Here is a 15085-nt window from a genome sequence, read left to right as displayed (position 1 = left end):
AGTACCAGTTCAGTGTTAGTAGTAGTTGTACCATTTACTGTTCTCTATGGTAAATTGGAATCATGACCTGTTGTAAAGTTGCTTTAGTTTTCATTTCAGACACGTTGGATAAGAAAATTTCCCACTCTTTTACTACTTCTGCCGATAAGACAATTTTTCACAGTTGACATATCCAAAACCTGAGATATAAAATCTAAAACAATATTATAGAATTCCCCATTACCTGTATATACGGTATTTTCTCTTTCCCCCATGACGGCACCACGGAGAGAGGGGATCTGCCCCACAGGGATAGGAAACCTACAGATAAAAAGGTGGTGCCTCTCTCCCGCATCAGTTGGTTTCCTGTCCCTGATGGGGAACCTACAGTCGATGCAAGAAGACTTACATTGGATCTTCGTGGGATACTGGGGCCGACCTGCCCGATCCAGGCAGCGGTGATTCCCTGCCTCAGCTGGGGTCAGCGGTCCTTGAGGGTGTGCGAGAAGAGGCGGCAGAAGAAGTTGAGGAAGCCCGCCTATCTCGGAGCGTGTTCCAGGTTCTCCATTGTGCGCAACGTCGGGAGGAAATTGTACGCACATGCGGGGCTGCACCCCCCTATGACGGGAGCAGGCCGCAAAGCACTACTGGGAAACCAGTAGTGCACGAGGCCCCAGTGACGAGGATGGCGCGTTGCATTACTGGGAAACCAGTAACCGAGCACGCGGCCGCCTTCGTAGAGAACAGAAGCTGTGGGGGGGAGGTCCCTGAGGGGGACAGCGGATAACTGGGAAGCAGGGCTTTACGTGGAGCTGGGCAGCATGAGTGTCCAGGAGCATCCAGCAGAGCAGCCCCTGCAAGACTAGTCCTGTCAACATGGGCACCAGTGGCAGCGTCAACAGCAGCAAAGGCCACAGCAGAAAAAGCAGACAGGAGAGGTCTCTAACCAGCGACGCAGCTGCAGCAGTTATTCAGGCTCCCAACACAGCAGGGAGAATCCATCTACGGAAATGATTTTCCCTCCAAATCCGGGAAAGAAATGCACTACAAAATCCAAACATAGGATTTGTGCGCTCTGTACAGAGGAGTTACCCACTACATGAGGAAAGAAGCTCTGTGATTCCTGTATAGAGCAGACAATTTGTGAGGAGACCCCAAAAATTTGCCTTGGACCTTAGAGCCTTAATCAAAAGTCAGGTAGAAGACACCTTTAAAGCTCTTCAGGGGTCAGGGACAAAACGGCAAAAACACAGACATAGATCCCCTGAATCTGATTCTAGTGATAGGGAGAGTGAGTTAAGCGATTCAAACAGCTCATTTTCTTCCTCTTCGTCATCTTCAGAAGGGGGTCGCATCTGTTTTCCAGTAAGAGACGGATTGTCTCATTAAAGGGACTCTGTCACCTGAATTTGGCGGGCTCTGTTTACGGTTTGATGGGCGGTGTTTTCTGTTCTTTCATGCACCCCTTCCTTTCCCGCTGGCCGCAATATTGTCTTGAATTTGATTGTTTCCTCCATAGTACACGCGTGCGCAATGCAATCTTGCCTTGCGCATGCGCAGTATGCTTTGTCCAACTGCAGGCAAAGCCAAAAAGCAAAATACTTCCGGGACTTAGTGCGCCGGCGCATGCGCACTAATGCTTTTCGGCTTTGCCTGCAGTTGGACAAAGCATACTGCGCATGCGCAAGGCAAGATTGCATTGCGCACGCGTGTACTATGGAGGAAACAATCAAATTCAAGACAATATTGCGGCCAGTGGGAAAGGAAGGGGTGCATGAAAGAACAGAAAACACCGCCCATCGGACCGTAAACAGAGCGCGCCAAATTCAGGTGACAGAGTCCCTTTAAAGCAGTCAGAACCACCATGGGCCTGGTGGATCCCCGGCCCAAGAAAACTGTTCAGGATCTAATGTTCAGTGGATTAGAACAGAAGAAGCGGAGGGCAGCAGCTTTTCTGTCGGACACATCTGCGGACTCTGTCAGACTAGCGGCCAGGTCAGCCTTTCTCTCACAGCGACGCGAGCCCTATGGCTCAAGTGCTTCATGTTCTGTTCCCTGTGCAGACGAGTTCCTATTAGGACCCACACTAGACGATATCCTGGATAAAGCAGGAGACAAAAAGAAATCTTTTCTTATATTGTCTAGTCAGTCTTATAAACAGCGCTTTCGGAGCAGGAAATGTATCCAGAGAAAGCCCCCTAAAAACCCCAGGGACAAGTGGGAGGATAGAAGGAACAGAGAACTGGGGTTTATGTTCAACAGGCCCATTGACCACAAATAACCCCAATGAAGGTGTCCCCCAGGTGGGAGGGAGGTTAACTTTCTTTCTCCCGGCCTGGGAAAAAATATCCAGCAGTATGTGGATCTTAGACTTAGGCTACTTTCACACTAGCGTTAACTGCAATACGTCGCAAATGCGTAGTTTTGCCGAAAAAAACGCATCCTGCAAAAGTGCTTGCAGGATGCGTTTTTTCAGCATTGACTAACATTAGCGACGTGCGACGGTTGCGCCGTGCTGTGGCGGACCGTCGGGACCAAAAAACGTTACATGTAACGTTTTTTGCTCCCGACGGTCCACTTTTTCCGACCGCGCATGCGCGGCCGGAACTCCGCCCCCACCTCCCCGCACTTCCCCGCACCTCACAATGGGGCAGCGTATGCGCTGGAAAAATGCATCCGCTGCACCCGTTGTGCGGCGGAGACAACACTAGCGTCGGGAACCTCGGCCCGACGCACCGCGACGGGCCGAGCCCGACGCTAGTGTGAAAGAAGCCTTAGTAAAATCAGGCCTAAAACTAAGATTTGATTCACCTCACCCCCCTGGTCTTCATAGTGACCCCTCAGAGATCATCAAAAGAGGAACAATTAGCCTTGCATCAGGAGATTCTGGGTCTGGTAGAGAAGGCCGTTCTTCAAGAAGTCCCTCGCCAGGAAAGAGGCAAAGGCGTTTACTCCTCTCTCTCTTCTTAAGGAGAAAACCAGATGGGACATTCAGGACAATTGTAAACTTGAAGAAGCTGAACACGTTTCTGGAAATGCAGTCCTTCAAAATGGAAACAATAAAATCATCAGTGAAAATGCTTTGTCCTTCCTGTTTCATGACCGTGTTAGGCTTTAAGGATGCATATTATCACGTCCCCATCCACAAAAGACTACTGCAGATTCCTCAGGGTGGCAGTCACAATCTGGGAGGAAATAAAACATCACCAGTCCAGGGCTCTTCCTTTCGGCCTGGCCATCGCCCCAAGGGTATTTACCAAAATAGTGGCAGAAGTAATGCACACTTAGGCTACTTTCACACATCAGGTTTTTGCCATCAGGCACAATCCGGCGAATTTCGAAAAAAAAACGGATCCTTTTTTTTTTTTTTTTTTTTTTTTTTTTTCTCCCACCGGATCCATTTTTTCTCATAGAGTTGTATTAGTGCCTGATGGCCACACGTTTCATCCTTTTTTGCCCGATCCGTCAAAAAATATTTTTCCAGCGGACGGAGAAAGCGTACAAAGGAACATTTTTTCTGTCCGGCGAAAAAACGCACAGCGACAGTTCCAGCAATAAACGGATGAAACGTGAGGTGAAATGAGTGAATCCGGCTATCGATTCCGGTATTTTTCCACTGAGCATGCCCCGTAGCTTCGTTTTCCATTCTGGAGTCTCGCTCTCTTTTTCTCTCTCTCTCTCTCTCTTTCTCTCTTTTTTTTTTTTTTTCTTCTTTCTCCCAAACAGGAAGTCCAAACTCTATGCCCGATAAACAAAAACGGATCCGGCGCACCAGTTTTTCACAATTTGCACCGGATCCGTTTTTTTTTAAATTCGCCGGATTATGCCTGATGCCAAAAAACTGATGTGTGAAAGTAGCCTTAAGGGAACAGGACATACTGATAGTTCCGTACCTATATGATCTAGTAATAGGCAACTCCCCTCATCACTGCAAAGACCACAGAGACGGAGTCATGAAGTAGTTGATCAATCTAGGCTGGCTGCTAAACTTACCCAAATCCCGTATCGTGCCGAGTCAGATTCAAGAGTACTTAGATATAAGTTTTTTTTAAACTCTTTTTATTGAAAATTTCACAAAATGATATAACAGGAATGTGACATTGCAGTATAAAATCAGAATAATCCATCAAATCATCCACAATATCAATGATATAATTATACTTTCAATGACAAAACAAATGAACACAAGAAGTAAAATAGAACATTAAGTATAATGTATTCTCAGCAGCATTGCACCATCAACCAAGAAGTTCTTTATCAAGGTTCTGAGTATGTAACAGTTTAGGTTATAATATTCGAATATTCCTGAGTCCACATAAAGCATCACGTTCACGCACTGAAAAACAGAAATCTCAGGGATTATATCTCGCGGTTGAGGAGATCACAGCACCAGGGGCTAGGTGTGTTAAGGGTGTGTCACACCACCTTTCCCAAATTCTGTGAAATTTCTGGGGACAGCCTCTGTTCCTGTATAATATATTCTCATATGGAATTATATCGTTCACTAATTTTTTTCCACTGATTGATTGAAGGAGACTTTCCCCCATCCACCTCAGCGCTATCGCTTTCCTAGCCATAAACAGAGCCTCTTTGAGAAATATTCTATCATAATGAGTCCAAATTTCTTCATCCACAACACCCAACACACAGCTCTGGATTACGTTCAGCAGGTATCCCAAGTATCCTTTTTAGTGTAAAAATTATATCCTTCCAATATCTTCTTATAATTCTACAATCCCAAATGAGATGCCAAAAATCCGCTCCCTCCTCCCCACATCTGACATTCATCATTTACTCTTCTACCAAATTTATGTAGTCTACTCGTGGTTAAATAGGATTGGTGGAATATATATAATTTAATTTAATTTGTTTGCAGCTGGAGACACCAACATATGCGCTTCCAGTGCTTCATTCCACTGGTCATCAGTTATAGAGGGGATTAAGTGCCTCCATTTACCCTCCACAGCCAATTGGGTAGAAGCAATTTTGGAATTTAACAAAAAGGTATGCAGGGAGGAAATCACACCTGTAGGTCCCTGAGTTGACAATATTCCTATTAGTGAATATCTAAATATTCGCATTCTATTTAGATATAATTCTAGACTCAAACAAACAAGAATGTCGTCTCCCAGAGGGGAAAGTTCGAAATATGATAGATCTGGTATCCCAAATAAGAGACCTTCCTTCTACAACGTTGCAGAAGGCAATGTCTCTTCTGGAATCAATGACAGCTTGTATGTATACCTGCTGTTCAGTGGGCCCAGGCCCATACCAGAGAGCTACAGTGGGGAATATTAGCAGCAGAAGTTCCTCTAGGCGGAAATTTAGAAGGGCGGTTAAACGTTTTGTCAAGGACAATTTGCTCGCTAAAATGGTGGACAAACATAGACAACTTAACCCGAGGCGTTCCCTGGGTATTACCAATATCTCAAATTCTAACTATGGACGCAAGTCCCATGGGGTGGGGAGCTCACCTAAATGATCAGATAGCCTTAGGGGTTTGGACAGAGGAACAGAGATCGGCATCCTTGAACATGAAAGAACTGTTAGCTGTAAAGTTCGGCCTCTTACAGTTTTTAAGCTCCCACGGATCCCACCATGTAAAGGTTTTCTCTGACAAAAGTAGTGTTAGCATATCGAAACCACCAGGGGGGGGTGCCAGATCTCAACCACTAATGGACTTAACAAGGTCCATTCTTCAACTAGCCATGGTCAACTTGGGCTCCTTGTCATCACTGCACATAAAGAATCAGAATACAGATTTTTATTTATTTTTTTTAAGTCAAACTCAGTTGAGACAGGGTGATTGGGAGCTGAATCAGGAAGTGTTCGATCAGATCGCAGAACATTGGGGATGGCTAGAAATAGACATGTTCGCCAACAGTCGGAACCTGAAGGTAGATCCCTTCTGCTCGATAGATCCCTTGGGGAATCGTAAGGTAGATTCCTTCTGCTCGATGAATCCCTTGGGGAATCCAGTTGCTCTATACGCCTTTATGATCCCTTGGAATTACCATCTAGCTTACAGCTTCCCGCCAATAGCCCTGATTCCATCAGTTCTGATGAAAATTCGAGAGGTCAAAGTGAGGGTGATCTTAATAGCCCGTTGTGAATTCTGTTGTGGGTTCTGCTCTTAGGCTCCCTCCGGTGGTTATAAGTGGTAGTGCTGCTGTTTGTCCTTCACAACAGTCATCAGCTGCTTCCACTTTGGACGGGGCTATTTAGTCTGGCTCCTTCCTTTGTGTGCCAGTTGTCCATTGTTTTCTAGGGATCCACATCTCTGCTTGGTTTCTCCTTCTGGATTGTCCAAATCATCAAAGATAAGTCCTGGCTCTGTTTTTGCAGTCCACATGCGGTGGACTTAATAGTTCTGTGAATTGCTATGTTTTTTCTTGTCCAGCTTTGTCTGTGTTAAGATTTACTCAGCCAAGTTGGAAGCTCTAAAGTCACAGAGTTACCCTCCATGCCTTTAGTTAGGTGTGGAGATTTTTGTATTCTCTGTGGTGGATTTTGTAGTATTTTTTTATACTGACCGCACAGTACTCTTTCCTGTCTTTTCTTTCTAGGTAGCGTGGCCTCCTTTGCTAAATTCTGTTTTCAGTCTGCGTTTGTAATTTCCCTCTCCTCTCACAGTCAATATTTGTGGGGGGCTGCCTTTCCTTTGGGAATTTTCTCTGAGGCAAGATAGTATTCCTGTTTCTTTCTTTAGGTGTAATTAGTCCTCCGGTCGTGACGAGGAATCTAGGGAGTGACAGGAACATCCCACGGCTACTTCTAGTTGATGTGTTAAGTTCAGGGTCTGCGGTCAGTATAGAGGCCACCTACTCCAGAGCTCGTCCATGCTGCTCCTAGGCCACCAGTTCATAACAAGCCCCCTTCTGGCTGAGGAGATCATAGTTTTCTTGGCTGAGGATGATGTCCATCTTCAACCTTTGGGTTCTCCCGGATATCCCGAACAGTCTTTTCCAAGGCCCGGTGGCTCGTCTACAGGTTAAAAACTTGCATATCACAGCCTGGAACTTGAAATTTCACTTCTGAGCAGTAGGGGGTTCTCTCCAAATTTAGTCGCCACTTTATTACAAAGTAGGAAGCCTGTAACTACCAAGCTGTATGGGAGAATCTGGAAAAAAAAAAGGCAGTTTCAGGCGCCAAAATAGACTGAGTGTTTCCACTGAAGGCAATCTTGGTTTCTCAAGAAAGGTTTGGAACAGGGACTTGCCACTAGCACTTTGAAAATTCAGGTTGCAGCGCTAGAGGCCCTGTACAATTACGACCTAGCCGGGAACCATTGGGTATGAAGATTTATCAAGGCTTCAAGCAGGTCTAGGCCCATCTCTCCTCAAGCAAACTCCCCCCTGAGACTTGAGCTTAGTGCTTACTGCGCTAAATAAGCCTCCCTTTGAACCCCTGTCAGAAGTCTCGCTAAAAATCGTGTCTGTTAAAACCTCACTACTGGGTAGCTCTAACATCAGTGCAGAGAGTTAGCGATATCCATGCTTTGTCGGCATACCCACCTTTCACACAAGTATTAGAAGATAGAGTTGTTCTTAAAACTGACCCGGTCTATCCTCCAAAAGTGGCATCACGATTTCACAGGTCTCAGGAGATATCCCTCCCTTCCTTTTGCCCCAATTCCAAAAATAAAGGAGAGGAAGACTTGCATACATTAGATATCAGGAGATGCCTAATCCATTATCTGGCAGCCACACAGAGTGTAGGCCGGATAGGTCTCTTTGTGTGCTTCCAGGGTCCTCGGAAGGGGCAGAAAGCATCCAAAAGTACTCTTGCAAGGTGGATAAAAGGCGCTATCACCCTGTCATACTCCGCGCATGGGGCAGCCATTCCAGAGACAGTAAAGGCCGACTAAACAAGATCGGTGGCGACTTCCTGGGCAGAGAGAGCCGGTGCCTAGATAGAACAGATATGTAGAGCCGCTACTTGGTCTTCCCCCTCTACAATCTATAATCATTATCGGCTAGACCTATCCTCCTATTCGGACCTTACCTTTGGGAGAAGGGTTCTGGAAACTGTAGTCCCTCCCTAATGTACAATCTCTGCAATTCTCTCCGTGGTGCCGTCATGGGGGAAAGAGATAACCATAGTTATTTACCGTTAACTGTGTTTTTCTGAGCCCATGATGGCACCCGTACATTCCCTCCCTTCACGTGTGGGTGTGCACACTTAATTTAGTATGGTTGTTTTATCTCCATTAGCTCATAGTAATGAATATTATTTTTTGTTCATTTTGTTCATCTGAAGTTCCGTTAAAGCTCTTTAAACAACTGATGAGGGAGACAGGTGCCGCCTTTTTATCTGTAGGTGTCTTGTCCCTGTGGGGCAGATCCCCTCTCTCTGTGGTGTAGTCATTGGCTCAGAGAAACACAGTTAACGGTAAATAACTGTGGTTTTCTGTAGGTAGACACCTACTGCCCAGGGAAATATGGTGAAGGAGATGCATCGCTCTAGAACTGGGGTGTCTTCGTTCTCTGGATTGTATAGGTTCCCAAAGACCACCATATATGAATAAAGTGATATGTCCTTTATGAGCTTTAGTCTCCAACTTTATGCAAAAAACCTAATAAAGGGGAAGAAATAGCCAACCATAAAGTTCATAAATACTTTGGAGAATGGGTGCAAGAAAAATATAATGTCTTTATTAAATATCAAGATTGGTAAAAAGTGGATATACAGTGGAAAAAATGGGGGTACAGATCCAAGCAGAGGAGACCAATGCATATGAAGTACCGTAATTGTATATTGTCATGCACGAAAAGAAAATACCATAAAAATGTAAGTACGCCATATATAAATGAATACTAGGGACCACTGATCATAACACTTGTTTGTATATAGATAGATCATGTGCTGTAAGGTAACTGTGTCATATAGTTAGATAAAAGTCTGTTTGTGGTAACACATATAAGGTGACATACAGAAAATTAAATTAGAACAAAATTAAGTAATATTAAATACATACTGCTGGTGTGGTCTTAGGCTACTTTCACACATCAGGTTTTTGGTTTCAGGCTAAATCTGGCAAATTTGCAAAAAACGGATCCAGCGTAAATTGTGAAAAACTGATGCATTGGATCCGTTTTTTAGCTTGATCCGGCTCTCTTTACTGTGCATGGATTTTTGACTTGAGAGAGAGACTCATCAGTGAGGGTGCCACCTAAGTAGGGTTTTATCTTCGGTCCGTACTATTCATCTATGTATGACATCCCATTTTTCTGGTATTTTTTTCACTATGTATGACTTTATACAGTGCTAGATGGTGGCCCGAGTCTAACCCATCGAGTATTCTAGAATATGTATGCGTAGTGTATAGCACAGCCCACGTAGTATATTGCGCAGCCCACGCAGTACATTGCGCAGCCCACGCAGTACATTGCGCAGCCCACGCAGTACATTGCGCAGCCCACGCAGTACATTGCGCAGCCCACGCAGTACATTGCGCAGCCCACGCAGTACATTGCTCAGCCCACGTTGTATATTGCGCAGCCCACGTTGTATATTGTATATTGCGCAGCCCACATTGTATATTGTATATTGCGCAGGCCACATTGTATATTGTATATTGCGCAGCCCACGTTGTATATTGCGCAGCCCACGTTGTATATTGCGCAGCCCACGTTGTATATTGCACAGCCCACGTATATAGCAATGTGGGCATGATATCCCTGTTTAAAAAAAAAAAAAAAAGGAATTAAAATAAAAAATAGTTATGTACTCACCTTCCGTTGGTGCCTGGATCCAGGAAGCGGTTACCGACGCTTGGGATCCACCGAAGCTCCGCCGAGCCGCTCGCGCCGGCCGCCATTTTCCGTTCCCAGGATGCATTGCGAAATTACTCAGATGACTTGGCGATCTCGCGAGACCGCTAAGTCTTCTGGGTAATTTCGCAATGCATCGCCGGGAACGGAAGATGGCGGCCGCGGGCTACGGAGGGTGAGTATAGCAGGTTTTTTTTTTTTTTATTATTTTTAACATTACATTTTTTTACTATTGATGCCGCATAGGCAGCTTCAATAGATAAAAATTGGGGACACAGGGTTAATAGCAGCGGTTACGGAGTGCGTGCGGCATAACGCGGTCCGTTACCGCCGGCATTAACCCTGTGTGAGCGGTGACCAGAGGGGAGTATGCGGGCGCCGGGCACTGAGTGCGGGGAGTGAGGAGCGGCCATTTTCTTCCGGACTGTGCGTGTCGCTGATTGGTCGTGGCAATGGTCGTGGGCGTTTTGCCACGACCAATCAGCGACTTGGATTCCATGACAGACAGAGGCCGCGACCAATGATTATCCGGGACAGACATACAGACAGAAAGACGGAAGTACCCCTTTGACAATTATATAGTAGATAATTACTACATATGCATTGTTCTCCCCTGCTTTGAGCTGTGCCCCCATTTTTTTTTTTTTTTTTTTATATCGACTTTTTACCATTCTTGATATTTGATACATAATTTTTGTTACCCATTCTCCATTGTACAGGTCCTTCTCAAAAAATTAGCATATAGTGTTAAATTTCATTATTTACCATAATGTAATGATTACAATTAAACTTTCATATATTATAGATTCATTATCCACCAACTGAAATTTGTCAGGTCTTTTATTGTTTTAATACTGATGATTTTGGCATACAACTCCTGATAACCCAAAAAACCTGTCTCAATAAATTAGCATATCAAGAAAAGGTTCTCTAAACGACCTATTACCCTAATCTTCTGAATCAACTAATTAACTCTAAACACATGCAAAAGATACCTGAGGCTTTTAAAAACTCCCTGCCTGGTTCATTACTCAAAACCCCCATCATGGGTAAGACTAGCGACCTGACAGATGTCAAGAAGGCCATCATTGACACCCTCAAGCAAGAGGGTAAGACCCAGAAAGAAATTTCTCAACAAATAGGCTGTTCCCAGAGTGCTGTATCAAGGCACCTCAATGGTAAGTCTGTTGGAAGGCAAAAATGTGGCCGAAAACGCTGTACAACGAGAAGAGGTGACCGGACCCTGAGGAAGATTGTGGAGAAGGACCGATTCCAGACCTTGGGGAACCTGAGGAAGCAGTGGACAGAGTCTGGTGTGGAAACATCCAGAGCCACCGTGCACAGGCGTGTGCAGGAAATGGGCTACAGGTGCCGCATTCCCCAGGTAAAGCCACTTTTGAACCATAAACAGCGGCAGAAGCGCCTGACCTGGGCTACAGAGAAGCAGCACTGGACTGTTGCTAAGTGGTCCCAAGTACTTTTTTCTGATGAAAGCAAATTTTGCATGTCATTCGGAAATCAAGGTGCCAGAGTCTGGAGGAAGACTGGGGAGAAGGAAATGCCAAAATGCCTGAAGTCCAGTGTCAAGTACCCACAGTCAGTGATGGTGTGGGGTGCCATGTCAGCTGCTGGTGTTGGTCCACTGTGTTTCATCAAGGGCAGGGTCAATGCAGCTAGCTATCAGGAGATTTTGGAGCACTTCATGCTTCCATCGGCTGAAATGCTTTATGGAGATGAAGATTTCATTTTTCAGCACGACCTGGCACCTGCTCACAGTGCCAAAACCACTGGTAAATGGTTTACTGACCATGGTATTACTGTGCTCAATTGGCCTGCCAACTCTCCTGACCTGAACCCCATAGAGAATCTGTGGGATATTGTGAAGAGAAAGTTGAGAGACGCAAGACCCAACACTCTGGATGAGCTTAAGGCCGCTATTGAAGCATCCTGGGCCTCCATAACATCTCAGCAGTGTCACAGGCTGATTGCCTCCATGCCACGCCGCATTGAAGCAGTCATTTCTGCCAAAGGATTCCCGACCAAGTATTGAGTGCATAACTGAACATTATTATTTGATGGTTTTTTTGTTTGTTATTAAAAAACACTTTTATTTGATTGGACGGGTGAAATATGCTAATTTATTGAGACAGGTTTTTTGGGTTATCAGGAGTTGTATGCCAAAATCATCAGTATTAAAACAATAAAAGACCTGACAAATTTCAGTTGGTGGATAATGAATCTATAATATATGAAAGTTTAATTGTAATCATTACATTATGGTAAATAATGAAATTTAACACTATATGCTAATTTTTTGAGAAGGACCTGTATTTATGAACTTTATGGTTGGCTTTCTTTCCTTCTATTTATGGGCTTTGTTTCTTACTGGTTTGTGTATTTGGCAGCACACAGTCCAGCTCTCTTTATACTTGACGTTAAATGATTTTCAACATTACACCTTTTATATAGAATTCTATAATGAAGGAGCCCACTAATTCACTGAAGTATAACGTTTGTTTTATTTGATCCAACTGTATACAGTAGCATGAGTATTATAATGTTTTATCTCTTGATGTTTTCTGTATATAGATGATATAATGCTAGTTACAAACTTATATGTATTCCAGGTATTGAACTAAAACATTTGTGTCTGGAGTACATGACCCCTTGGTTACTAAATCTTGTTCGCTTCTGTAAACTCACTGATGATGCAAAGCGACAACGTGTCAGTGCAATCTTGGACAAGTTGATTACTATGACAATAAATGAGAAGCAAATGTATCCTTCTATACAAGCAAAAATTTGGGGCAGTCTGGGACAGGTAAGCAAACAGCAGGTACTAATGAAGTGTCACCTACATTGAAGAGGTATTCCCAATTGTGGTATATGCGATTGCTTGTTCCATTAACTCCCAAAGAAGCAAACAGAGAGTGGCACTCATGCAGCCATTCTCAACTAGATGTGGTAACCATCTCACCAGGTGGATCTGGAGACCCCTATTATCCAAAGATGGCTACCAAGTCTTTAACTCATTTTTGGTGTATCATGTTATTGGCAATGCTGTTTGCATCTCCACTCCAAAGGATACAATTTAACATTTTATTTCTCTTTCAAATTAATGTGCAGACAGAGTTTAAATGTCCTTTTTATTTATTTTTTGCCACTATTTTTTAGTCTCTGTTTTTCTTTGGTGTCCTAACTGATCTTGTCTTATTATGGGGGGTCTATCAGTTTGTTTGTTTTTGACAGCAAGAATAGTGCTACAAGCTATGGAACCTCAAAAGAAAAAGAATATACAGCTCTGGCAAAAATTAAGAGACCACTGCACAGTTATAAAATTCAGCTTCTCTACATGTCTGACAGCCAGTCCATTCCAGTGTCAGTTGAATTCCCAACCAGAGTACACCTCATTCTACTTAATGTGCTTCTGATTAGGTGATCACCTGAACCAAATCTTATTTAAGGAAGGAAAGTATAAAAAACCCTGCTGTGGTGTTCACAAGCCTCTTGCAATAGGACAAGCTGGATGGCAAAACAAGTGCTAGTAATAACCCAAAAGTATTCGGAATGAAAAAATAACTTTTAACCGTGCCACAGGAGTTGAAAAGAAAAGTCTTGAGTGAGAAAAAGAAGGCCTCAATTCTGGCTTTACTAGCAGGGGGACACCGTGAGCGTCATGTTGTCTCTATCCTTAAAATTTCTAAGAGAGCATTCCATTACAACAAGGTCAAGCAGCAGACATTGGGGACAACGAAGCAACAGACTGGCAGAAGGTGAAAACGACTCTCCACTGACTGGGATGACCGTCGTCTTATTCGAATTTCACTCAGCAACCGCAGGAAGACATCAAGTGCTGAGTGACATTCGAATGCTGAGGTGAAGTGCATGGCAAGAACAGTTTGTAGCAGGCTCCTAGAGGCAGGACTCAAGTCATGTAAAGCTAGAAAAAAGTCTTTCATCAATGAGATGCAAAGAAGAGCCAGGCTGAAGTTTGCCAAAGACCATAAGGATTGGACCATAGAGGACTGGAGTAAGGTAATCAACTCTGATTAGTCTAATTTTCATCTTTGCCCAACACCTGGTTGTCTAATGGTTATTCGGAGATGTGGAGAGGCGCGCAAGCCACAGTTTCTTGCATTGTCTTGCACCCACTGTGAAATTTGAAGGATCTGTGATGATCTGGGGATGCTTCAGCACAGCTGGAATTGGGCAGGTTGTTCTTTGCGAAGGACGTATGAATCAAGCCGCATAGAAGGTTATCCTGGAAAAAGTTGATTCCTTCTGCTCAAGCAATGTTCCCCAACTCTGAGGACTGGTTTTTCCAGCAGGACGATGCGCCATGCCACACAGCTAGATCAATCAAGGTGTAGATGAAGGACCACCACATGAAATCCCTGTTATGCCCAGCCCAATCTACAAACCTGAACCCCATTGAAAACCTCTGGAATGTAATCAAGAGGAAGATGGATAGTCACAAGCCATCAAATAAAGAAGTACTGCTTAAATTTTTGTACCAGGAGTGGCATAAGGTCACCCAAAAGCAGTGTGAAAGACTGATGGAAAGCATGACAAGATGCACGAAATCTGTGATTAAAAATCATGGTTATTCCACAAAATATTGATTTCTGAACTCTTCCGGAGTTAAATAAAACATTAGTATTGTTGTTTCTAAATGACTATGAACTTATTTTCTTGCATTATTTGAGGACTGCAAGCAATGCATTTTTTTTGTTATTTTGACCATTTCTAATTTTCAGAAAATAAATACAAAATGTATTGCTTGGAACTTTGAAGACATGTCGTCAGTAGTTTATAGAATAAAAGAACAATTTCCATTTTACTTAAAAATATACCTATAAAGAGAAAAATCAGACAAACTGAAAATTTTGCAGTGGTCTCTTAATTTTTGCCAGAGCTGTTTACCAATGTGAACAAAGCCTTAAATATAAAACAAAAAAAACCTGTAGCTTCTCCATTTTTCCTGATCTAGGGCTGAGTGAGGGCTTAGGCTAGGTTCACATTGCGTTAGGGCAATCCTTTTGGCGCATACGCTAGCGGATTGCGCTAGCGCAATGTCCCAAAAGGGATCGCAAGCAGCGTTCGAGGTCCGTTCGAAAATAACGGGACATCGCTAGCGCATGCCAAAAATGGCATGCGTCAGCGATGCGTTGGCGACCCGTTAGTACATTGCGGTCAATGGGTGCGCTAACGCAGGGGTCCCCAACTCCAGTCCTCAAGGCCCACCAACAGGTCATGTTTTCAGGATTTCCTTAGTCTTGCCCAGGTGATAATTGCATCACCTGTGCAATACAAAGGAAATCCTGAAAACATGA

General features: G+C 43.9%; 1 protein-coding gene across 9 annotated transcripts in view; it reads left to right on the top strand.

Moving 5' to 3' along the window:
• The window catches only part of NF1 (neurofibromin 1), a 373185-nt gene that overhangs the window by 280913 nt on the left and 77187 nt on the right, over nucleotides 1-15085 (top strand). For all 9 annotated transcript variants that reach the window (XM_077296848.1, XM_077296844.1, XM_077296843.1 and 6 more), the window contains one exon: nucleotides 12380-12573. In XM_077296848.1, coding sequence (XP_077152963.1) covers nucleotides 12380-12573 — 194 coding nt within the window. The remainder of the gene's footprint in view (nucleotides 1-12379; nucleotides 12574-15085) is intronic.

Source organism: Ranitomeya variabilis, chromosome 3 (genome assembly GCF_051348905.1).
Source record: "Ranitomeya variabilis isolate aRanVar5 chromosome 3, aRanVar5.hap1, whole genome shotgun sequence".
NCBI lineage: Eukaryota > Metazoa > Chordata > Amphibia > Anura > Dendrobatidae > Ranitomeya > Ranitomeya variabilis.
Note: the sequence above shows the minus strand (reverse complement) of the source record. Positions and strands in the feature narration are given on the sequence as shown.